The sequence below is a fragment of the Alosa alosa genome, chromosome 22, assembly GCF_017589495.1.
Source record: "Alosa alosa isolate M-15738 ecotype Scorff River chromosome 22, AALO_Geno_1.1, whole genome shotgun sequence".
NCBI lineage: Eukaryota > Metazoa > Chordata > Actinopteri > Clupeiformes > Clupeidae > Alosa > Alosa alosa.
Window position 1 is genome coordinate 12,205,158 of NC_063210.1, and position 24,869 is coordinate 12,230,026.

Here is a 24,869-nt window from a genome sequence, read left to right on the forward strand (position 1 = left end):
TGTCAGCAAGAACAAGGAGATTGTTGTCAACTTTCAGAGAGGCCACAAACAACTGCCACCACTGTCCATCGACGGAGATGCTGTGGAGAGAGTGAGCAGCACAAAATTCCTGAGGGTGCACATCAGCGACGACCTCTCCTGGACCACCAACACAGCATCACTGGCGAAGAAAGCCCTGCAGCGCCTCTACTCCTTGCGCTAATTGAAGAAGGCAAGTGCCACGCCTCCCGTCATGACCACATTCTACAGAGGGACCATCGAGAGCATCATGTCCAGCTGCATCACAGTGTGGGGCGGAAGCTGCACAGATCAGAACAGGAAGACCCTCCAGCGCATTGTTAACACAGCTAAGAGGATCACTGGAGCACCACTCCCCTCCCTGCAGGACATTTACACCACCCGCCTCACCCGCAAAGCACTAATGATTGTCAAGGACACAACCCACCCTGCACACGAACTGTTCAGCCTCCTGCCCTCTGGAAAGAAGTACAGGAGCCTCCACTCCTGCACCACCAGACTTGCAAGTAGCTTCATCCACCAAGCAATCAGGATGCTGAACACTCTACCCACTCTCCCATCACTGACAGCCCCCCACCCACCAGCCAGCCAGGAACCTAGGACCCTAGGATCCTGTCTACCCTAACCCCCCAACAACCCCCCCCCCCCCAGGACCGCCCTGTAGAACTGCACTGTGACTGCGCAGCCTAACGTCTTGCTGCTTCATATCAAGCCTGATATACTTGAAATGACTGCATATCAATGTAAATATACAGTACACACACAAGCACAAGTTTAAACTTCATGTAAATGTTATCAATGTTATTTATCACTCTGCCACAATGCTGCTGCTACTACTACTCTGTCAGAAGGTTACGCTAGGACTATGTAAATATACAACACAACTACCTCTATGTTTTTATATATATGTTCTATATTTCTATATTTTGATATATGTTCTATATTTCAGTCTCGCACTTTAATGTCTGTATGTGGTATGTCTGTATATTTTTATTTTTTATTGTCTATGGCTATGTCTATGTCTAAAGTATGTCTATGTCTGTATTTAAAGTATGTCTATGTCTGCATGGGAAAGTAAGAAACGAAATTTCAATTCTTTGTATGACCAGTGCATGTAAAGAAATTGACAATAAAGCCGACTTGACTTGACTTCTTTTCTTGTAGCCTACACATAGTACTCATTGTAAGTAAGACCTGAGACTGTGCAGGCTGCACGTTCTGAACAGACACGCCCACTTCAGCCCTGCACAGCTTCCCCGGAGTTTTAGCTACACCTGGGACTAATCACCAATTAACCTCACCCTTTATATTCACTTGGAGCACCTCACACCAACGTGAGGTATTGTTGTTTGTGACTCTACTAAGCCTGTATAGCCTAAGATTTGATTCTGAACTCTCGTTTTTGACCTGTTTGCCTGAACTTGGATTACTCTTTGGATTCTCCCTTGGATTGTTTATTGGATTTGTGACCAGCTATGTGAACTTTATTAAATTAATTTGCTTGCTGCATTTGAGTCTGAGGTTCATTCGTTACACTCATCCACATACATGGAAGGCATTGCCTGTCGTGATGCGTGGTGATGATAGCCAGGAAAGTGTTCCACAACAGCAAGAAGAGTACAAACTCTTGGCACTGAAGAAGCCCAACGCTGCCAGAGCCTCTCCCTGTGGTTACCCGGGAAACGACTGAGTTCAGACGTGACAGTGAAGGAGAGTTCATGGGTGACAGTGAAGGAGAGGGCAACACATTTCTGAATAAACAGTTTTTATTTTAGTGGGATTGAGCAACCACTCTTCTGCAAAGGAACATAGGAACAACTTGCATTGTTTTTAACACTTATCTGTGTTATTTCTTACACAATATGTGTGGAAAATAACTCAACTTGCGTTAAAAAAAAAAACCTAAAAAAACCACAACTTGAATTGTTTTTTAACACATCTGTGTAGGAACAAGATAGGAACAACATATTTGTTTTAAGAATGTAGTAAATCTGACTCAGATTGGACACGACCATGTCTGGTCCAGTTCTGGTATGAGAAAACACTAAAACGTGATGCTCAAAAACATCTCAAATACCTGAAGGTCTGAATATATCATAGGATAGGTCTACATTTTTGTATTGACTTTTATGATATCTAGACCTGCTGTGCAGCAATTGGCAGATATGTCAGAACTCTTTTGGATAAAATAATCTGTATAAAATTAAAAAAAAAAAAAAAAAAGAAACAAAAACAACTCAACCAGTTCTTTATAGCATTCTTGGGGCATATTATGGTTGAGTCCTTCATCCCCTCACATTTAATATGCATTATCCAGTAATTTAATAAATTATATAATCAAAATCTGTTATGAACAGACAATAATGCATTAACAGATGCATACAGTATATTCAGGAAATCCCAGGATAACATAATGATAAAGAATGAAGAGGTATAATAAACTGTGTTTGAGAATATTTTGGTTGTTAAAGCAATAGGCAATTGTAGTGTAGCACTTTGGTCTTTTCCCTTTCAAGCTTGATCTCCCAAGGCACTTTGGCACATCTGTGTTTGCATTTTCTTCGTACAAGGTCATGTAAAGGTCATATACATTTTGTGTGTTTAAGGCTCTCACACGCACATCTGTTCCACTGAGGTTATTAGCTCAGCACTCCTATGGAGATTTTACTGGGGAGAACAAAATGCAACAGTACGGCATCTCACATACTGTGCTGTGGGTCCAATGCCCTTGTGGGTGAGCCTTTGTCTGGCATGCAAGAGACAACTCCTGAGAAAGAAATATGTCTTGACCATGTGTCCAGCGGAAAAGCCATGGCGTCCAGGAACGTTATCACCAATATCTCCCTATATCGCCCTGATGGGTCAGACAATCTCTGGACAACCTGAATGTCAGTTACCACTTGATTGGCTCTTATTCTTCTATCCTTCTTTCTTTGCTGTCATGTGACTGGTCAAGGCCCTTGTGACCTCACAATGGTTGGGTGTTCTACAGCATGGCGACGCCCTCAGGAGACAGGTGCATAGATCCTCCATTCATCATGGATGCTTTGTTCTCTATCACCGACAGGCTAGAATCTCCTCTGCTAGAACCACCCTGCACCAGAACCATGATGGTGTCACTAGACACGCTGTCAAACTCGAAGGCGAAGGAGCCGTAGAAGATCATGATGATGATGGCGAAGATCCACTCAAAGATGGCGGAAGCGTGCTGGAGCACGTAGCTCTCCTGGACGAAGAATACACCACCTGGGGAGGCGCTGGTTAAGGCTCCATGAATACAGATACATCAGACATCATGCATACATATAGTACATATGTACACACACACACACACAATCATACACACATCAATGCATACACAGACATCTACACATGAGCGTGGTGAAGTAACAGTAGTGTCGCCGCTTGATAATTGATAATTGAACTCGAGTCGGTGTCACTTTAGATAAAAGCGCCTGTTAAAAAACAGTCAATTTAGGCCCCAGCTGTGGTGCAACTGGCTGGGGCACCTGCACCGTACGCCGGCGTTCGATTCCCGCCCCGTGGTCCTTTCTGGATCCCACCCCGACTCTCTCTCCCACTCACTTCCTGTCGTTCTTTAAAGGCATAAAAAGGCCAAAAATATACTTTGAAAAAAAAAAAACAGTCAACTGTCTCTCTCTCTCTCACACACACACACACACACATACACACACACTCACATACATTCAGAAACGTTAATACCATATTGCTTATTGGCAAAAAGAATCCCCATTGTATAAGCCTACACTCTCTAAAAACTGAAATATACAATTAAGCACCCTATGATCATTTTATTCCTCAATGTTACTTTTTACCAATAGGAGGCGACAAAAGACAGGGCACAGCTTAACATCAGTTGATTAGAAGCCAACATACTCTTGGAAACACTTGGACGGCTGGGAACTGTTTGTCCTGACTGTGATGGCATAGAACCACAGCGGAGTACACTCACGTTATGAATGACTTCAACACTCCTCCATTCCTCCTCCATTGCGCAAGCTGTAATGCTAAAAGCATGACAGGGAGTTTTTTCTTAGAACTGTGGAATGTTTTTCTCCTGCTGAATCACTCTATTTTTTGCTCTGTACTTTTTTCTAGAAGGAGATTCTATGTTTTTTTGTTGTTGTTTTGTCCCATTACACATAGACACACACACAATCTCACACACACACACACACACACACACACACACCACCCGATCTACATCTACACACAAACATATTAGACTCACACAGAAGCAATGCAATCTCATACACAAAAACAATCTCATCTTACATATAAACACTGAAGTCACATGGACACCATTGCACCACACAAATACAAACACAAACACATACATACAAACAAACGCACACACAAAGACACACACGCACACACACACACACACACACACTCTCTCTCTCTCTCTCTCTCTCTCTCTCTTACACACACACACATTCTCTCTCTCACACACACATACACATACATACTCAAATGCAGACACACACACACACACACACACACACACACACACACACACACACACACTCCTGCTGTAAAGGATACTGAGCACTAGAGAGACGAAGGCCAGCAGTGCTAGAGTGAGTCTCATGTGGGCGATGTGATAGTCTGCCTGGGCCTTGGCCAGCCGGTAGGTCAGTGCCGTCTGGACTCCCACAAACAGCATGCTGGTGGGGAACGCCACACCTGCACCCACATAGTGCAGGATTTTAGCATAGTCCACCTGAGGAATAGAACACACACACACACGTCATATATCAGGTAGCCTACTTAGTGAATGATTTCCGTATCGTCCACCTAAGAAAATACGCACACACACACACATTATATATAAGTCCCGAAGTGCAGGATTTATCACACACACACACACAAGGATACAAGGATACAAGGATACAAGGAAGTTTATTGTCACATGCATATAGTTACTGGAAGTAAAAAATGCAGTGAAATTATGTCTGGTGTCAGCCTATTTGTGCATTTATGGGGGGCAGTAGAAGAGGGGTTTAGTAGATTATGTGGCATTGCTGCATAAGAAAGGTGGGGGGAGGATTGGGATTGGGGGGCACCAACAAGGAGCACCAAAGAGCAACAGGGGCAAGGAAAAACTCCCTTACCAAGGAAGAAACCTTGGGCAGATCCACGGCTCAAGGGGCTAACCCAACTTCCAGGGGTCTTGGTGTGTGTGTTGGGGGGATGACAAGCTATGAAAGGGGTCAACAGACCACTAGAGGTGGGGGTTACCTGGCCCAGAATTTCTACCCAGACTAGCCAGGGTTAACATGTAAGAGTCTGACTCATGACTGTAGCGGTGTTACTTTATTGGTTTTCAATGCTAACTGGGCTGTGGCCTATGGGTGAAGCATGTGTGTGTGTGTGTGTGTGTGTGTGTGTGTGTGTGTGTGTGTGTGTGTTTGGGGGTTATAACTACCTGTACAACTACCTCTGACCCTGCACAGACCTGCACACACGTAGAATGTGGTGGTGTTTGAGGGAAGCAGGTGGCTGGAGATAGCAGTTCAATACAAAATAAATAGGATTTATTGCCCATAAACAGGCAGATCCAGGAAGTACAATCAAGGGTACAAGGATACAAGGATACAATCAGAGTCCAGGCATGAAATACAGGGTTCTGCAGTAGACTCTAGGCAACACTTCTCATAGCCAACAAACTAAGCAATTTCTTCTAAGCATCCGGTCCAAACTAGTCTGGCTTTCAACAGACCAAGCTCAATCTTTTAAGATTGAACATTGGTCTGGGGAGTCCGCTATGTATTTTCTACTGCACAAGAGACGTGATCAACGGGCATAGTTCAAATGACTCTGTACGCAATTGGATAGTCATTCACCAATCTGACCAACGAACCGGGTGACGTTTGCAGAACGACACGAAAACTCCAGGCTCTCCCGCTATCGTCATCGTTTTAAACCTGCCAATAGCGCGCCAGGTGGATAAGCCAGCTTGTGATTGGTCCCGGCAAAATTGTAACGGAAGCAGCAGAAAAAGATGCACAGGAGGATAGTGGAGTGAAAAGAGAGGTGTACTATTCCACAGGGTGCTTTTTCAGTCAGTTAAGTTGTTGATTATTTCCTCGATCAACCGATAAGTTGTTTAATCAAGAAAATGTCAGAATATGGTGGAAAAAATGAGGGGATCTAAAACCAAATGTTATCAGTCAGAGGTGGTGGCTCCCTCAGTCCACTTCAGACGAGGCTGCTGGTGTTTGTGTAACCTGAAGGTTGCCGCTCACATGCCTGGGACACACGGGGGGCCTTAGTTCACCTCTGAACACCCAAGTTTGCTGTACAGGTCAATAACCTGCGGCCCTCCTCAAGGACAGAGAGACATACTGTATGAATGGCTTTTACTGTAACACCTTGTCACTAACATGTTCTCATAGACAACCCCAAAAGAATTATGGTGGACCAGTGGTTGGACTTTGGGTGAGTTTTTACTCTAGACTGGGTTAGTCTAGACTGACTCTTTTGCCCTGTAACATGGCAGACCTGGCCTCTACTGAACAGTGAGGGGAAAGGAGGCCTAAACCTCCTCAACAAAAAGGAGCGGACCTTCCCTATGACACACTGAGCACAGGGAAAATTGCCCTCCGGCAAATGTTCAACATTGCTTGGTTTAACATCATAAATACATAATAAGTCTTCATAAAATGAAGTACCGGGTTTTCAATTCAGCAATCATCAAAACTGACATGCTTGAACTGAACTGCAATTGTCAAATTTCAGACAACACCTGGTTCTTAGGTGGATATGACCCTGGTCTGACACAAGTTTTGGTTAGCCAAACTTCACTAGGGATGCTAACAGCTAATTCTCCACTGAGATGAAAACCTTCACATTTCTCGAAAATCACCCTTTAAAAACACAGAGTCCATGTCCTTATAAGACCTGGAATGCACAGCACGCCTCAAAGCCTTTGCAAGATTCCGACACAGGGTTCCTGAACACTGTGTTTAGGGAAAATGTTCCATGAAAGAGATCTCCTGTCGCCGACATTCCTGCCTCCATCGTATGTGATGTCCTTGGAAGGTCTACAGAGGCCGTGGACTCAGTGGGGGTATGAGGATCAAACGCGCCACTTCCCATTTTTCTCTTGGTCTGTTTTTTATATTTTTGGGGGAGATCTTGTTAACACTCTTTTTTGTTAGGTCAGCATCAGTTTATAACTCCATAACCTTATTCTCTCTCTCTCTCTCTCTCCATTCTTTATCATTGTCCACTTTCCATTTTCCATTCTGTGACCCAGCCTTTAGTGTTTTCAGATGAAAGGAGATGGAGAAAGAAGCTCAGCCTCGGTCCTAACTAAGAACATGGCCAGAGACCAGAGGCCACACTCCTGTAAGGCCCAGGGGGGAAGGATTTAAGAGTCACGCACTGTGAGTAAGGTCCACTGGGGGAATAATTTAAGGGTTGCACACCTTGCCTGCCTCACAGTGTGACTGTTCAGACAGCCACAGCAGGTGGCACATGGAGGGATGTTTGCACTGACAACCCCCCGCCCACATACACACACACACACCGTCCCATCCACCCTGCCACCCCGAAGCACAAACTGCTGTCTGGTTTAGATTACAGAACGTATTTAGTTATAAAGCACCACTGCAGAACAGGCCAGAATAAGTGGTGTCAAGGCCCATAGACGTCGGCTCTGTTTTTGGAGACTGCATCTGGGTCTAATCAAAACACAAACAAAGCCAACAAACAACAGACAACAGTTGTTTACTGACTACTAACCATGATACCCGTAGGACAGCAGAATATCTGTTTGTTCCAGTATGCAATGAAGACACATTTCCTACTGGACAGAAAAAGATCGCTACACTGCAAATCTCTGTGCTCTGCCTCTATTCATTTATCTTTAAAGGAGCTTGACTGAATCTGAAACTGCTGTAACAGCCTTCTAATGGCACAGTGACACCTTTACAGATGATCCTGAATGCAGCGGTGCGTCTTGTCAAACCAAAAGGGCGGATGAAGACTCTATTGCTCGTCAAGCTCCACTGGCTACCTGTCCACTGACCGCCCGCATTAAATTCAGATCAGTAATGCTGGCCTGCGAAAGGATCTCTTGTTGTAGGCCTGTAGCAGATACAAATGGAGTGAAATGCTAACAGGAAAAGCTAAAGAGCACAGCAGAAGACCCAGCAGGTACACAAGAACAAACCATCAACCCAGAGTGCGCCATGGTTTCCAAACAAAACACAATTGTCGGACATGGAGGGGGGAATTTCTCCACGTAGGATAACCGTAAAGGGGTTGTGTGTGTTTGTGTGTGTGTGTGTGTGTGTGTGTCTATTGCTTTGATGTCGACAAAAAAATAATATTATGCAATAGCTTGGCCTAAAGTGCTCTGAAGTGGTCTTCGCACATCCATATGGGACTAATCAATGTTGCTGTCTGCTCTGAACTCAGCCGGTCAGCCTACAGCTGAATACACACTCTCAGGGTGATCAGGGTAGACACTCAGTTACAGTCCAGTAACATGTGGAGTGGACCTCTGATTTTCACTCTGTTATCTTTTATAATTTCACAAAGCATACTGCATTACTGTAAACATACTATACTGTACAAGGTACTAAAGCACGTTCAGGTGTACTTGTGTGCATCTCATTTAGGTGTGCTTGTGTACTTGTGTGTAGCTTGTTCAGGTGTACTTGTGTGCATCTCATTCAGGTGTGCTTGTGTACTTGTGTGTAGCTTGTTTAGGTGTACTTGTGTGCATCTCATTCAGGTGTGATTGTGTACTTGTGTGTAGCTTGTTCAGGTGTACTTGTGTGCATCTCATTCAGGTGTGCTTGTGTACTTGTGTGTAGCTTGTTTAGGTGTACTTGTGTGCATCTCATTCAGGTGTACTTGTGTGCATCTTGTTCAGGTGTACTTGTGTCACAAGTTCAGGTGCATTCAAGTTTATTGTGATGTGTGATCAAGAGTATTAGCCTATAGCATGTTCAGGTGTATTACAGCAAAGCATGCTCAGGTACAGTATGTCTATGTGTAGTGCATTCAGGAGTGCATTCAGGTGTGCATGTCTGTGTGTGTGTGTGTGTGTGTATGTGTGTGTGTGTGTGTGTGTGTTTCTCACCTGGAAGTGGCCCACCATGATGAGGCCTGTGGCACACATCCAGCCAGTGGAGAGACCGGCTGTGTTGAGTATGCAGTTCTGGTGCTTGTCGATCACATGGGCGTACCGCAGCAGACTTATCAGCATCACTGAAAGAGAGGGGGGGGGGGGCAACAATTAGTAATGCAACAGTGGCAAACACAAAACTAAATCGCTACAGTTGGGGTGTGTGTGTGTGTGTGTGTGTGTGTGCATGTGCATGCGTATTGCATTACCGTCTCTTCTTATGTATGCATGTGTGTGTGTGTGTGTGTGTGTGTGTTACTGTCTTTCTGTATATATGCAGTTGTGTATGTCTGTGTGTGTGTGTGTGTGTGTGTGTGTGTGTGAGAGAGAGAGAGAGAGAGAGAGAGAGAGAGAGAGAGAGAGAGAGAGAGAGAGAGAGAGAGAGAAAGAGAGAGAGTTTATGTCAGATGGGGACAGGGAAAAGGGGTTAAAGGTGAACATCTACATGCACTTCTTATCGGTTTGTATCTTATGTATCTTAGCTCAGCAGCTGTCTCATAATACCGTTCAGTGCTCCATTTAAGTGCTACGTTTCAGTGTTGCGACATGTTAATCACAGAAGTCAGCCACAGTTGGAAACTAATTTTAACTCCGAGATCTGGACTGTGTGTTGCATTGCACACATGCAGTCGGTTGTGTGGTGGAAAGAGCTGGCTCTTATGGGATTCATGTAGTGAGTCTACTGAGAGAGCAGATCACCCATGAGGGTTGTTTTGGAAAAGACTAAGGAAAAGGCTTCTGTTTCTGCGCCTCGTAAAGGTGAATCAGCTCTCAGCAGGTGAAAATTGCAAAGGTCTGACAGGATATTATGGTAATCACACACACACACACACACACACACACACACACACACACACACACACACATACACAGATGCTCACACTGCTAAAATAACACACACACACACACACACACACACACACACACACACATATATTTGAACAAATTACGAGTATAAATAAATAGAAAATAATAGAACAAAAGAATCTAATATCTGTGCTCCCAAATCAGCCTCGCATCTTAGATTAGGTAACACCGGAACACTACATGCAATGTTTTTTCCCCAAGAAGACAAATAGCAGCAGAAGCTTTGTATTCCTGCAAGACCTCCATTGTGACTTAGCCTGTAGGGTGTGATGTGAGGAGGGTGGTGACTACGTGACCAGTGACCAGGACGTCTTTGTCTATTGTCAGCCACCAGCAGACTTACTTCCACTACTGTTCCGCAAAAGTGGGAGTACCGTCTTCCTCAAACGTTCCTCACGGTGGGGGGGGGGGCATTGCTTATTTAAACTGTTTAATTGCACCATTATTTCACTGTGTTCACCTAAGGGGTGGGTTGCTGTGTCTTGGACATTTTTAAAAGTCTGCCTGTTGCTATCTGATCTGGGACCTGTGCCAATGCTTGGGATTATGCAAGAAGCTGTTTGAATGTGTTCTTGCACAGAAAAAAAAAACAATAAACAGCTAAGACGAGTTGATGCTCAAGCAGTCGGTCCAAAGAAGGAGAAAAAAAAAAAACATAAAAAATGGCACCAGAAGAATGACAATCGCAGAGGAATTGCATCAACATTTTCTTCATAACTGGCTTATGTTACGAAATGCGAAATCTGCAAGTCTGACTCTTGATGAAACTTTCAGGAGGGTTCTGGAATGTTCTGACTCATCATAGAAGAGGTTATGGAGTGGAACCTGGCAGAGGCCATCGGCTATCGGCCTGAGAGGCGGGAAACTGAACTCTCCTGGACTTAAATTGAGGAAACTGGACTTTTTGGGGGCTTTGCTACATAAACACTGACTTTGGACAAGATGTTCAAGTATGCATAGATTTGTGGGAAACACGTCATTGAGTTGACACACAATCCCTTTCCTTTTATTTGTGACAAAAAAAAAACAACAGTTTTCACCATCTGCAAGACATGTTTTAATATTTTTTTCTGAATTCAATTTAGAAGGGTCAAAGTCACTTGTTCTGCATGGCTTACTTTAAACAGCCAGGGAACAGACATGGCGTTCTAACAGCATATCTGACCACACCAGACAAGTCTCTCTCTCTCTCTCGCAAATGTTTGGACCTACTGGGGGCTATGATCCAGCTGTGTTGCAGTGTTCACAACCAGATTTGCCACATGCTGCACTAACATGTCCTAGTTACACTATACCTTGATTGTTCCACTGTAGATAAAAGTGTCAGCTGAATGACTAAATGTAAATGCCACCCTGAAGAGGACAGCTGAGTGTAAACGAAATGGGTGATTGAGATGAGAGAGTTGTGGTTGAATGTTAGCAATAACTACCTTAACTACTGTAGATCGTACTTGAGCAGAGTACAGAAGTATTCTTTGGTTACCAAACCAAAGGTTAGAGTCCGGTCATGCGCCAAGATGACAAAGCAAACTCATAGACGGCAGTATTCCTGTATTAACAACTAAGTTCAGGGTTTGTGTCCATATATTTTGTAAAACTTAGCGAGAAATAATCACTATTAAAACTAAAAGCTTTGGTTTGGTAACAAAAGAATACTTTTAAGCTCTAGTTCGACCAGACCTAATTGTAGTAAACAATGTCTAAACATCCCTCTTTAGCACCACCGCTGGCCATTTTGCACCTCAGAGATGTACCTGGTGGTACGTTTAGCTGGGTCTGCGAAAACGTTCCCAGGGAAACGTTTCGCTAATGAGACTAGGTTGCCCAGACAGATGGGCTACTAGTTTTAACTAGCTCACACTGGCCACCTTATCTTTCCAATGGGGTCTGACCCAGAAGCCTGCATCCTGTGAACTTTGGAATGAAAATTCTTAATGCAGGGGTCAGTAGCATCAATAGTAATACAGAGAGTATTGATGTGTGTGTGTGTGTGTGTGTGTGTGTGTGTGTGTGTGTGTGTGTGTATGTGTGAGTGTGACTCGAGTTTGTGTGTGTGTGTGTGTGTGTGTGTGTGTGTGTGTGTGTGTGTGTGTGTGTATTTGTGTGTGTGTGTGAGGGCTTTCTTACCCATGAAGGAGCCAGTGCTGCAGATCAGACTGAACAAACAGCTCTCAGGTGGAAGAGCTCCACACTTACTGCAGGGAGATAGAGGGAGAGAGAGAGAAGAGATAGAGAGAGAGAGCGAGAGAGAGAGAGAGAGAGAGAGAGAGATGTTAAAATGGTTTATCCTTTTCCTGTTAATACAAAATCTATGAAGCTGCTGGGTCATTGTCATCTATCCAGGAACAGTACCGACATGTCCACCATCTCCAGTCAGAGACTGACACCAAGACCATGAACCTGCCAGCAGTATGTACATAGAGGAAGCATCACAGTCGCTCCATATAACATTACAATAAAACGTGTTTGCAGATCTGTTTGAGGTTTGATTTGTATATAGAGACCTTAAGGTTTCCCTTAAGCACCCTCTATGGTCTCTTAATGGTTCCTCCGAGGGTTAATTTGTGAAGAGAACTCTTAAGAACCTTCTGAGAACCTTAAGAACCTGTGAGGAGCCGTTTCTGTAATACAGCACAGAGGGAGGATGAGAGGTTGGAGGGTGAGTGGGAAGGTGGGCTGGCGCCTGTGCCCATGCCAGGATTTAACATGTGCCCTGGAGCCATGCCCCTCACAACAGGAGCTGTACCAATGCCACACCACTTCCTGCTCCCATGGAATGCTGGGAAGGAAAACAGTTCTTCTGGACTAGACCACACAGCGAGACGGCACAACACTCTGAAGCATGGATTGCAGACACACACACACACACACACACACACACACACACACACACACACACACACAGACACTCACACATGCACATGCACATGCACATTGCTCACACACACAAAACTGCCTCAGCTACATTACAATCCTGCTGTAAACACAAGTATAGAACAGGACCAACACTCTCAAAAGGTTCTCTAACCACAAGATCAGATAACACAAAGCTTAAAGTAGGCCACTAAACAGACAGTTTCCCTATATGTGGCCTTACTCAGACAGTGCTTTCAAAGGCTTGGTTCTCAGATAGCTTTCCAGCCCAGCACTGTAAAGTGATAAGTGCGGTAAAATATAGGCTAAAGGTATCTTAGGTCCTCGGGTCATAGGCTGAGGATGAAGCCCAAATGGCTCTTTAAAGAACAATAACACTGATTGTTTACATTCTCAGTTTCTGCTGACAAGATTATCCTTAAAAGGCCTGTTAAAACACACACACACACACACACACACACACACACACACACACACACACACACACACACACACACACACACACACGCTCTCTCTCTCTCTCTCTCTCTCTCTCTCTCTCTGTCTCACACACAAACAGAGACATGCACATTTAAATGCAAACATCCTGCCATAGTGCAGAGGTCTCATCCTGAGAATTCCTGAGACCCAGAAACATGTGAAAGCCTGTCAAATAGATAACAAGAGTGAAAAAGACAGAGAGAGACGAGAAACGAGAGAGAGTGAGAGAAAAAAGAGAGAGAGAGGCTTGAGTAAAAGGAGATAGAGAGAGGGAAAGGATAGTGAAAGGATCTCTTAAGCTTTTTGATCCCAGTTTTTATGTATGTATATATATATATATGTATATCTATATACACATATATATATATATATTCCCAGACCAGCACTTTTACATTTAGATTTAAAATGGGCCTAGCTCTTACCTGATGAGTGGTACATTATCCAGCGTACAGCAGAGTACTGGATCAGTCTGTAAGTGCAGGGGCTGCTCACAGGACTGGTTATAAAACCTGCCAACACACACACACACACACACAAACATACACACACAAGTTTTTATCTTTATTTACATCAACATGTGAAAAATGCACAAGAAGATACACATCCCATAACCACTGCCCATTGTTCACTAAGCCTGAGCAGTACGGTCTCTTAAACAGCTGCAGTCTCACACCCCCACATACTGTCATATAAACATCACTGAGCAAATAGTCACAGTAACACAATAACACAGACCTGATCATATCAACAGATATCTGTGATCACTGAGTGACTAATCATTCTCAGTATTGAGACTAAACCCCCGGGGCACTGAGACACACACAGAGATAGACACAGAGCGACAGAGAAACTACAAATTGTCAATGCCGGAGATGCGATTCTCCATAAGTTAGTGTATTATCTAAAATAGTTTTGCAGAATGAGTTTAAGAGCTACACAGTGTTGCTTTAATCGGCACTATGCTCTTTTAGAGAGAGAAAGAGAAAGAACAAGAGAAAGAGAGAGAGAGAGAGCAGTGTTCGCCAAACTGGAATCTACTTACTAGAACTGAGTGTCACCACTAAAGGACACACTACACTCTGTTAAAGGTGATTTAAGTCACGTTACGCGGTTTTTAAGCTAAAACATTTTTTGTCACATACAGCAAACATGTCCTCACAATCCGCTAGCTGTCTGTCCCCTAAATACATTGCAAAAAAATGCCCAAGCTCCAAAAATGGCAACAAAAACAGCCTGGTCCAGCCTGGACCATGAAACCTAACAAACTGTTCCAGCCAATCACCGACGAGATGCGCGTTCATGTCAGTTTCAATTACATGGGAAGGAGCGGGAGGGAGGGACGAGCTAGCTCTCTGTTTTGTTTGAAACGTTAACAGAAGTGAGTGCTTAGCATTGCTGAGAGTGGTTCCGGTCAAGACTCAACATGCTTCAAGCCTGGGAACACCTTGCTTGGTCAGCTGGACTACTGGGCGGTCATTCAGATGTGCAGTACTTCCTCAGTTGTGTTTCTGACAGTGAATAAATGGTACTGCATAATCAGAACTAAAGCAGAGACTCCCTCACAGAGCAGATTCAGAATGCTCCCAAAGCTACACGATTATGTAAGAAACATTGACTTGCAGTTGCCTACAGGCTATGTTTGGGTGGGGGAGCACACACACGCACACACATACATACACACACGCATGCACACGCGCACGCACGCACGCGCACACACTCTCTCTCTCACACACACACACACACACATCCTCTTGGATTCTATTCTTGTGTCCCTCTTTGTGTTGTCGTTGCGGTGTGTTGTGCTCTTTGACACTGGGTGGAAGTCAAGCTCAGGAAATGTGTCCTGTCATCAAGACATATTGCTGTTGTGACGTTTACAAGGGGGAGAGTTTGTGGTTGTCCAGGGGCCTCTGTCTTTTTCACAACACAGAGTCGACCCAGGCGTTGTTCCATCCTCTGATGTAGGGGGCGCTGTTCTCACCGCTGATGTATGATTTACATTGTCACACAGTCACAGTACCATGTACAATAACAGTACCATGAAATTGCCCCAAAAGTGTTAATGCCAAGTGTTAGAGCAAAGTCTTCTGTTACTATTACATTATTATAACAAATTACTTTAATATTCTTCACAAGTTCAGCTATGTTAGCCTAGTAAGTTGGCCAATCACAGGTCCACTCACTCTCTTGGCTCTTCTTGGCCCTTTCAGAATGTGCGTCAAGATGTGCGTCGGTCAAGACGTGCGTCACCTGTACAGAAAGACTCCGTAACCTGGGGTTACTCATAAGCCACTGTACGCTGGCCTTTGCAAATACACGCCTCTTTCTCCACACACCTTGACCCCTGACTGTCACACTCACATCACCCCAGACCCTGTCTTTGTAGAGTCGCACACTAAAGCGTCATCTGTATACTAAGTAGGAGTGGAGAGGCCATGAGATCAGATAAGGACAGATCATCACAAACTCTTCTTTTTCACATAAGACGGACACTATCTTAAAAGTGTTATCATTTATCAGCCAGAGCAAAGAGATTCAAAGACTGGGAGTTGGAAGCTCTACTTTGCCTTATATCAATCTCACCAAACTGGCTCAAACATGAATAGGCAGTCTGTGGATCTGTTGCATCAAGACTACTAGGATCAATATCTCCGCAAACATCCAAGGGGGGGATCTGAATCTCTTTGTTTGAACGAGCAAGGCAAAGATCACAGACGAGACAGGGGTCAGTATTGATGTGTCGGGAGAAATGTGATGAACTGTCAACTCACCAGTTGCTTACTGGGCAGACATGCTGGTTGTACAGAGCCATGGCGTATCTGCCGAGGGAAAAAAATACATTAGATTCAGTCTTATCATCACATAAATCATCACATGTGTGCAGATGAGACCATGTCTGTGTGTGTGTGCATATTTATATGTATCACGAATGCATGGTGTGTGCATGTGCATGTGTTTGTGTGTGTGTGTGTGTGTGAGAGAGAGAAAGAGACAGGGGGAGAGAGAGAGAGAGAAAGGAGGAGAGAGGGAGAGATCTTGGAGATTTCTTATTAACCTGTCTGCATGGATTTGTGGCTCAACCTGGCCTCAACTTTGTCCTAGTGCCAAGCCCAGCTGGGGTCCTGGAGAAACTCGCGACCTGTCTGTGCTGCAGGTTACTCTCCCATGACATCAGACCCTGTCAAACACTAACGCCTGTTCATACGTCTGATATGACTAACTAACTGATTTCAGTAACTATTAAGCTGTACTATATTCAAATCAACTTTTCAAAGTAATACTTTGTAGGAGTAAAATATTTAACACAAACTGATGAGTCTGTATGTGTGTGTGTGTGTGTGTGTGTGTGTGTGTGTGTGTGTGTGTGTGTGTGTGTGTGTGTACATACAGGATGAATGTGCTAGGCACATTGGTACAGTTCAATTGGTAAGATGTCACTATGTAACTCTCACAAGATAAGAATTTAACTGCCAACCCAGCACATGCCCCATAACAGAGACTGACTGAATATCTGTGCTGGAAATCGGTTGTGGTTGTAGTCCTGTTTCCTGTCTTCAAATTCCAGTTAGCATGCTCACTTGTGAACTTCTGAGTGTGCATATCTTAGCAGACTGCCTTCTTCTTAGCCAGTTAGTAAGAGTTGGACAGTTAACTCCCTGCCGAGTTGAGTGACTCTATAACGATGTTCTTGCTTTTCTAACAGTGTGTAACGTGTTTCATTCCTTAGATGTCCTCTCCTCCAGAATATTCTATGGCCTGATAAAGGCACAGGTATTATATAAAGTCTTTGGGTCATATACTGCAGGTGTTCACAGACACAGCCAGACATACACAATAAAATCAGCCGCCAACTGTACTCACAATAATGTTACTCACAAACAAGTGCAAATGTGAGCTGTATTTTCTGCTTGTGTTTAAATAATTCCATTAATTATTTTTGAAAAGTACAATAGCTATATGCAGAGAACCCCATAATTGAAGGCTTGTTCCAAAGAAGAGCAACACTTTACATCTCTGCTTAATATTTATGTTAGCAAGGTTTTTTTGTCCAAAGGTAAGCAGCATACTCTGCTGAAGGCTGAGATGAAGTATGGCTTTAGTGCCAGCCTGAGCTCTCCCTCAGACACACTCACTCTCTCTCTCTCTCTCTCTCTCTCTCACACACACACACACACACACACACACACTCTCAACAGCAACTAACCAAGGAGCAGAGGAAGAGCCGATGCTCAATCTGTGAAGACTCAGCATGTTGAAATGACCCCTATATTAGATAACTCAACTGCAGTCATTTACTGTAACTTTATCCATTTAATATATACTGTATGTTATTGCACACAGGTTACTATTCCTCTGAGCTAAACTTAGATAGATAGATAGATAGATAGATAGATAGATACTTTATTCATCCTGAGGGAAATTCAAGCCATCCCGAGGGAAATTTTATAATAAATAAATAAATAAAATAAACATTGCCAAATGTTTGAGAATTGTGTTGAGGAATTTGCTAGTTTGCTGAGGAGAATTCCATGAATGTGTTAATTGCACACTGTTTTAGGAGTAACATTTGTATTTCTAAAAGTCTAAGCCAAAAATCAAAGTTAAGCTCTGAAGAATGACGATGAATTTTCAGCGATAGGAATTAAACCCACAACCTTTGAAATCACTGCATACAGTCATTGCTATATGCATAGTAGAGCAACGTTTTTTCCGTCCACACAGCCAACACAAAGTGACCCAGCAGGACTCAACAGACAGCCAGTAAACGCACCATGTGCTTTGAAGTCGGCCAGGTGTGCATTCGCCTTTAGATATACACAGATGCATGGCAGCATACCAGTGTTATTAGCTAACAACAGCTTATGCCACAAGTCTTGCAAAAGTTTGCAATGATACACAACAAGCAATGCTATCAAGCCAGCTGGCTGTCATCTGCCCTGTGCTTTAAATAATAAGGAACAGGTGCCAGTCATAAACCCATCCACTCTAGAGTCTTTTGGTCACACTTTACTTCACTTCGGATCACTTTACTGCTCTCTCATATCTACAGATGCTTATTGTAAATAAACATCATTGACACACTGTTAACAACAACTTGGTTAACATTATAGGGTTAGGGGCTGGGTGATGACATGACAATGACCCGTGAAGTCTGTATACTGACTATCTAAGTATGGTGTTTCCAGTCTTTCTACTACACAAACACGGTACATGATAATGAAAGCAAAGATGTGAACTTACACCACCCAAATTCCTGTGATGGTGAAGACAGGTAAACTGATGGGTAAGATCACCCAGAAAGACATGGCCAGTCAATCTTCAGCTTCTCTCAAGGAACGTCGTCAGGGTCCCCACAGGGCCACGGTGCGTCTTTTAACGTTTGGTCCGAATTGGATTGAAGATTATAAAACCTGAAGTGGCCAACCCATGATATGCTTTCACTGAATTAACCTTCAGTGCAAAAGAAAAGGGGAATAAATGAGCGACTGATTATTACATTCTGCATATTTATGTGGGTAGGTTAGGCTCAAAATCAGGGTAAGTGCTTGACATTATCCACATGCATGTCTGTGTACCTCAAATCATGTGATTTTGTAATACTGTTTGTTGTAAATTATATGTTATTATTAATGACTACAGTAGCCAACACGAAAGTGCAAAAATACCATTTGTTGGCACAAAGCACATTTAACACTCATTTTCATCCTCAAATTGTCGTTCCATTTTAAAACTACACCACTTCAACACATCATAAACAAAACTGGACCACACTAGGACATTACAGCCTGCATGTAATATGTAATTATGATGATAGTCAAAGTCAACTTACCTTACTTGTCTCAAGATGCAGATATGTTCTTAAGTGTTTGACTTAAAAAAACAACAACAAAACAAAATTCCAAAAACAAAACATAAAAATGTTCCTCTACGACTTCTGCAAGAGTATGCTGTGTGTCTGTCCAGAAATGTTGCTAGTTTGTTCCGTGAGTGATAATCCAGGTGTAGGTGGGCTATCTCTTCTTCACACTCTCTCACACACACAAACGCGGGATCTGGGTTGCTTGAAAACGTGGCTTGTCTCAGCAACAGCCCCCAAATCCAAACTCCTCCCCTCTGCATTGCATTAGGTTCTTTGAAAGAAGAGTGATTTCCCAAACGTTTAGCTCTCTGATCGGAAGTGAGACGGATCCTAGACAGACTAGTGTTTATGATTCAGGGTCTTTGAGTTAATGTGTGAGTTAAATTTGTGAGATGTTTAAAATATCCTGGTACCCATAACCAGTCTAGGCCTACACTTTTAGTCTTTGTTCATTCATTTTACCAAGTTCAGCCGTAGAAAAATAATGGTTTAAGCTACTTAGGCTACAACCGTTTCAATTCAGTTGTAGTCTACAGTTCAAATACAGTAAGGGAAAGTTGGTGGAGCAATCGGAGACATAACCACTGTTTAATTAAGTAGGTCTACTGCGGTTTAGTGGGTGGTGACACTAACATACTGTTTTTTGAGTTAAAATGACCACGGGAGGCGGGTGCTACAGAGAGTTGGTACAATTACTCACGAGGCTGCTCACGTGCGCTTTGGTCAGGTCCATGTTCACAGTTCCTTCTGATACAGTAAGCATCATTCCCAAGAGTAACCTTTAACAAAAGTATGACCTGTCTGTTTTATTAAGCCCGATTACAATTTTAAATTGCTGCGCGGCTGTCAAAGCAAAACGCATGGCGTGAATATGGATGACGAGACTAGAATACGTTCCTAATTAATCAACTGAGGATGATGTTTAAAATAGCTCCACTGCGCATCCTGAAACCTATTCAATGACCATCTATGCAATAATAATGTAATAATACTGTAGTAGGCCACAACATGATTTACATAATGATTTGTATACTCGTCTATTGTGTGATTATGTTTGTCATGGTGTTGAGTTAATTATAATCAATTCTATATATTCAAATCCAATCTAAAGAAGTGGCTAATCAGCAACCAGACCTGTCAACATTAATCAAAACAAACACAATACACCGCTCACGACTCTGCTTGTCAGGTTTATCAGGTGACTGCACACTTAACCATTCTTGCCCATGCTCTCTTTTCTTTTCTTTCCTTCATTTTCATTTGTTTGTAATATTTTCATAGGTCTTGTGTGCAGTGTTGGGGAGTAACGGAATACATGTACTGGCGTTACGTATTCAGAATACAAATTATGAGTAACTGTATTCCGATACAGTTACAAGTTATAGTTGGTAATTAGAATACAGTTACATTGTTGAAATCAGTGGATTACATGACGATAGTTCTCTGTTTCATAAGTTTATTCACTCTCTAAATAAATTAAGGCAACTCCATTTCCCAGAAGCTCCTGAAAGCAATCTATGATGAAATTGTTTACATGTTTAAATCCAAGCCCCGCCGTCTTGCACTAGCCTCAAAACGCAGCCAGCGCGCATTATGGACGCGTCATCGGAGACCCTGAAATGACCATTTGTGTCAGGATCTGGCCCGGACTGTTGGAGTTTGTGCCACCCTGGTGGCCATTTTGTGTATTGTCCTGTGTTTGTTTTTGCCTGTTCCCCATGTGCTTTGTGTTACCTGCCTGTCATCTGTCTTTGTCTCCTTATTTGGTCTGTGCTTCCTGTCTTGTTTGTTTTCCCTCCATTTCTGCCTCCTCACCTGTTCCCTGTTATTGTCTCGTTGGTTTCATCCAGTCCTCTGTCTCTCTGTTAATTGCTTTGTGTATTTCTACCCTCCTGTTTCTCTGCTCCTGTTCGGATCGTCTCTCTGTTTGTCTAGTCAAAGTCCTGTATGTAAGTAAGAAATTCTTTAAATGTAAAGTTTGTGTTTAAAATAAATTCTGTTTTGTCTGTAAGTCTGCCTGGTTGAGTCTTGCACTTGGGTCCTCCTGCACAATCCTGACAGTTTGCACAGCAAATTAGGAGTAAAGTAAGTGGAGGTAACTCCTTTTTTTTTTTATGTAGAAAAGTAGATGAAAAACTGAGTTTTATTACTGGTCACAATTGTGCGTATACTCAATTAAAGGTTGCTCAAATTGCTTTTTTGTTAAAATAAAGGTATTCTTACAGGACTTTTCAAACTGATATGAACACTGAGACCAATGGCAATAACAAATATGAAAAATATGTAAACGTTGTTTATTTACCAGGAGCTTCGGCTCGTTAAAATAGAACCCTGAATGTGTATGTGCGTGTGTGTCTGCATGTAGTTGTGAGTTAGTGTATATGGTCTGTCTGTGTATCTGCATGGGGTGAGTTAGTGTGCATGTTGTTTGTATGTGTATATATACACACACACACACACACACACACACACACACACACACACTATGCACACTAACACTCACACACTATGCACACTAACACTCACACCCCATGCAGATACTGTGTGTGTATATATATATATATATATCACAACTACATGCAGGCACACACGCACGCACAGACATACACATTCAGGGTTCTATTTTAACGAGCCGAAGCTCCTGGTAAATACACACACAGATACTCACACACACACAGATACTCACACACACAGATACTCACACACACACAGATACTCACACACACACAGATACTCACACACACACAGATACTCACACACACACAGATACTCACACACACACAGATACTCACACACACACAGATACTCACACACACACAGATACTCACACACACACAGATACTCACACACACAGATACTCCACACACACACAGATACTCACACACACACACAGATACTCACACACACACAGATACTCACACACACACAGATACACACACACACACACACACTCACACATCACACACACACAGATACACTCACACACACACACACACACAGACATACTCACACATGCATATATGTATGTGTGTGTGTATCTGCAGGTGGGTGTGTGAGCAGCAGGCAAAGTGCATGTCGCGTGCAATGTGAAGTCACCTTGAGTGTGTATGTCTGTGTTTGTATGTGAGTGTGTATGTCTGTGAGTGTGTATCTGAGTGTGTATGTCTGTGTGTGTGTTTTTGTCTGTGTGTGAGTGTATGTCTGAGTGTGTATATCTGTGTTTGTTAATGTATATCTGTGTGTATGTGTGTATTTGTGTGTGTCTGTGTATGAATATGTGTACATGTGTATGTGTGTGAGTGTATGTCTGTGTGTGTGAGTGTGTGTGTGTGTGTGTGTGTGTATGTCTGTGTGTGTGTATATCTGTGTGTGTGTGTATATCTGTGTGAGTGTGTGTAAGTGTGTGTGTATGTCTCTGTATGTGTGTATGTATGAGTATGTATATGTGTGTGTGTGTGTGTTTGTAGGTGTAGAAGTATGTGTGCATCTAGATACAACATTGTATCCCACCGGTCACTATTGTGACCGTTAACATGTTTACTCATTCAGCAAACACACCAACGACATTTGAATAATTATAGATGTATATATCATAACTCGACACCTTAAAGACCATGTGTACAAAAAATATTTGTCCTATGTTTATTTTAACATACTTTAAAAACCTTTTATTTGGGAGCTGAGGCCATCATCCTCTTAAGGTGCAACCAGGAAGTAAACAGCTCTGGTCATGTGACCATTTACTCAAAACATTTGACACGGCACACATTTCATTGAAACACTCTATTGTTTCAATATTTACTGAAAGAGTATTGGGATATTCCCCAGTTACAGTTTTAGAGGCTCACAATTGTGACCGATGGGGTGAAATGGGTTAATAGCTCAGGCTACTTCGGCCAATCGGTTACACAGTTTGCTAAGCAATAAACAAAGCCAAGTTACGTGTTGATTTAGACCTACAATAAAACCAATCTCTAAAATAGGCACTGCATTCTAAGTTTTTTATTCTAACTTAAAATAGCTTTATGGATTATTATTTTTTCTAATTTGATCTACATTTACATTTTAAAATGAATTATATGGTGCAGCCTCTGAAGCCTTCTTGCCAGTAGCATATTTTAACGTGCGGTTTTGATTGTCATTACGCGATCACGTTCATTTTGAGAGCACTGATATACAGTAGCCCATAGTGTTTACATTTACAGGTAATTTGCGTTCCACCGGTCATATGTGCCCCTCACTTGTACTGGGTTGATGCCACCGAACTCCCAGGAACACCTTAATTATAATTTCTGGCTACTCCCTTAAAGTGCCTATTTATTTTGTTTGTTTTAATTAGCCGTCGCCTGCTGTAGTTTTAGTGGTCACCTTGCTATCTTAAAGTTGTATCACGTAGCTTAGTTGACTTTACATTCTCGTATGTGGGCCTAACACGTCAGCCATTTGGAACAGAAGAACACACCAGAATAGGCCTGTTTAGTTAGCCTAGAAATCTAGACGCACCCTCAGTGCTAGTCTAGCAACTCTCCGTTGGCTTCGTTTTAAGTTGGCAAAAGTTTGAACCGGCCAACTAGCTCAGCTGGTGGGAAAACGCATGGGATAGCGCTGTCCTTTTGCGTGCAGAGGGAATTTGAAAGACAACCGATTATCGCGCCCCTCGGACTGAGCACTGCCAACGGTGAGTGCCCAGACCCTACATTTTAATGTGGGTCTGGCTCGTCAGGCTACTGTTTAGTAGGCCTAAGCAGGATTTGATGGCCGCATTCCTACACTTATAAAATGCAATTCAATGCGGAAGTAATCTAAGTATTCAGAATACGTTACTACATTTTTGGGCATGTATTCTGTATTCTGTAACTGAATACGTATTGAAAGTAACCCTCCCAACACTGCTTATGTGTAAAGTGTAATTTTATCTTTTAGGTCTGCAATGATGTGTGTAGAGTTTATTTTAGTTAACATCGGCCCATGGACAAGAGATGCAAAATATCCATTAGCTAATTCTGGCTCATTTATATTTTTACGTTCATTAATGTGCACTGTACATGTCTAAAAAATAAACCTTACAGTAATAAAGTGAACATTTTATCAAGTACACTTTTGGTCCACCAGAGGGCGGAATCGGCTCTGACATTCCAGAGGCTCTGAGAAATGCCAGAGGCCTGCCTTGACACATTTGAAGCACTTTCTGAAACTATGAACACTTTTAAATTCATTTTTAAGATAAATATATAACAAAAGTTCAATTAAATATTCAATTAGTTTTGATCAATCTGAATTTAAGATAAATATATAACCGTAAAAGTGTAAAAAATACATATTTAAAATAAAGTGATCAGTGTATAGAGCATTATTGCACATTAGATGTTTGATCAATCTGGAATGATTTAATCAGTCTGTTATAATGGAGTTGAGGAGGCTATGACTTCATTGATGTTGATGAGGTGACTGTATGTGGACAGATCCAGGATCTGTAAATCTGCCATCCCATTCCTTGCAATTATGTATATATTTTTTACCATATTGTAGTTTTTTTATTTGATTACAGTACAGTCACATACACTACTGTATTCATTACTGTTTTTTGTTGTAAAACTTGCAGCCATA

General features: G+C 42.6%; 1 protein-coding gene across 2 annotated transcripts; it reads right to left on the reverse strand.

The window, feature by feature from the left end:
* Positions 1-1,773: 1,773 nt before the first annotated feature.
* On the reverse strand, positions 1,774-19,465 carry LOC125287156 (transmembrane protein 150A-like). Of its 2 annotated transcripts, none has more exons than XM_048232712.1 (8): positions 19,238-19,465; positions 18,644-18,853; positions 16,174-16,221; positions 13,825-13,911; positions 12,176-12,243; positions 9,137-9,264; positions 4,585-4,762; positions 1,774-3,264 (listed from the first exon to the last, which is right to left on the reverse strand). In XM_048232712.1, exons 2-8 carry the CDS (start codon positions 18,706-18,708, stop codon positions 3,005-3,007), a joined length of 834 nt encoding a protein of 277 aa, XP_048088669.1. In that variant the 5' UTR covers positions 18,709-18,853; positions 19,238-19,465; the 3' UTR covers positions 1,774-3,004. The 2 variants fall into 2 exon arrangements, with proteins under 2 accessions (XP_048088669.1, XP_048088668.1); XM_048232711.1 differs by having other exon boundaries at positions 19,233-19,465.
* Between the last annotated feature and the right edge of the window lie 5,404 nt (positions 19,466-24,869).